The 1515-nt window shown below is 53.1% G+C and overlaps 1 protein-coding gene across 1 annotated transcript in view; it reads left to right on the top strand.

Moving 5' to 3' along the window:
• Positions 1 to 1259, top strand: part of CUNH10orf82 (chromosome unknown C10orf82 homolog) — a 7067-nt gene extending 5808 nt beyond the window's left edge. Inside the window, 3 exon segments of the mRNA XM_007941601.2 lie at positions 1 to 152; positions 872 to 972; positions 1099 to 1259. The exon segment at positions 1 to 152 is cut by the window's left edge and continues 1 nt beyond it. Coding sequence (XP_007939792.2) covers positions 1 to 152; positions 872 to 972; positions 1099 to 1259 — 414 coding nt within the window.
• The last annotated feature ends 256 nt before the right edge of the window (positions 1260 to 1515 follow it).

Below are 1515 nucleotides of genomic sequence, written 5' to 3'. Positions count from 1 at the left end.
CCAATCCCTGGCTGGGCGGGCTACCTGCCCAGAGCCAGGGTCACTGAACTTGGCTGTGCCACGCGGTACACGGTGATGGCCAGAAACTGCTACAAGGACTTCCTGGACATCATGGAGCAGGCCAAGAGAGCGCCCCTGAAGCCATATGAAGAGTAAGTCTGTCTAGGCTCATCACTCCCTGCCATCGAGTTGGATTTGACTCATAGCGACCCCTCCTTGGGTTTCTGAGCTAGTATCTCTACGAGAGTAGACTGCCCAACCTTCCTTCTGAGGAGTGGCTGGTGGTCTGAACTGCCAGCCTTCTTGTTAGCAGTCAAGTGCCTTGGGCACTATGCCACCAGAGCTCCCGGCTCAGCTCATAAGCACAGGTAACAAGAACAGTTAAAGAGCAGAACCTGGGCCAGGGGTTTACCAGATGCCTTGCTTCCAGGGCTTGCCCTATTTCTCTGTCTGGTTTCTCGTATTGCCTTGTTTGTAACTGCTGGGCCTTCCCAGTAGGCAGCCACCCTCTGCTCCGCTCCCCACCCACACCCCAGCAGCCCCCAGCAGCCCCCAGCAGCCCCGCCTGTGGTCTTTGCTGGGCCGCAGGGAGGGGCCAGGAATAAAAGGCAGCAGCCAGAGCAGCAGGCCTCTGGGAGCAGCCCAGGGCCCCAGGGTGTTGGTGAGGGAGGTGGCAGGCGATCCTGGGGCACTGTGTAAGATGGCACCCGTGGCTTCAGTTTTCTCTTCTGTAAAATGGGATGATCAATCTCACCCCAGGATAGTTGTAAGGGTTAGAAAGAAACAGAACATGCTTGCGTAGGACACGAATAGACTGGGCTTCCTCTTCTGGTTAGTCCAAAGGACTGACTGACTTTTGTTCTCTCTTTAGAATCTATGGCGTTAACACCACCCAACCTCCTCCTGCTCCTCCTCCCAAAGGTTTACAGCGTGATCAGCAGCTGCCAAAATACCCAGACTTTTCTATTCCAAGTAAGGAAGGCCTCTTTCTTTCCATATGTTTATATAAATTTTTAAACAAAAATTCCATTTGCAGTGGCCTTTCTGCTTAGCGGGCCATCTGTCTGCCAACAACTCCTGCGGATGTTTCTCTTCCAGGTGGAAGCTGTCCTGCCCTTGCAAGACCCCTGCCAGCAGACCCCCTACCTCCAATGGGATGTGGCTACTGCCGGAGGGTGACTACGTCAGGCAATGGGAAGATTTCCCTAGAGCCGCTGTCCCCGGCAAGGTGTGCAGAAGGCTGGAAGTTCTGTCTTTAGAGCACAGTGAACCTCGAGGTGGGCTCCAAAGCCTGCCAGTCTCACATCAGGATCAGTCCCGACCCACACTCCAGCAGGCAACAGGGAAATGCGATAACACAAGAATGCTTATAACTGCCACCTGCACCCTGAGCAGCTGGCAATGAATGACATTCATGATACAGATGATAGAAAGCTTCATTATATAAATTAATTTAGACCTTTCACTGGAGGAGGACTACTCTCCAGCATGCTAAAGGTTTCTGCATGTTTGTGG

This window comes from Orycteropus afer, unplaced genomic scaffold, assembly GCF_000298275.1.
Source record: "Orycteropus afer afer isolate SDZICR_OR568_19922 unplaced genomic scaffold, OryAfe1.0 scaffold00082, whole genome shotgun sequence".
NCBI classification, from domain to species: Eukaryota; Metazoa; Chordata; class Mammalia; order Tubulidentata; family Orycteropodidae; genus Orycteropus; species Orycteropus afer.
The sequence above is the reverse complement of the archived record's forward strand: the minus strand, read 5'-3'. Positions and strand labels throughout refer to the sequence as shown.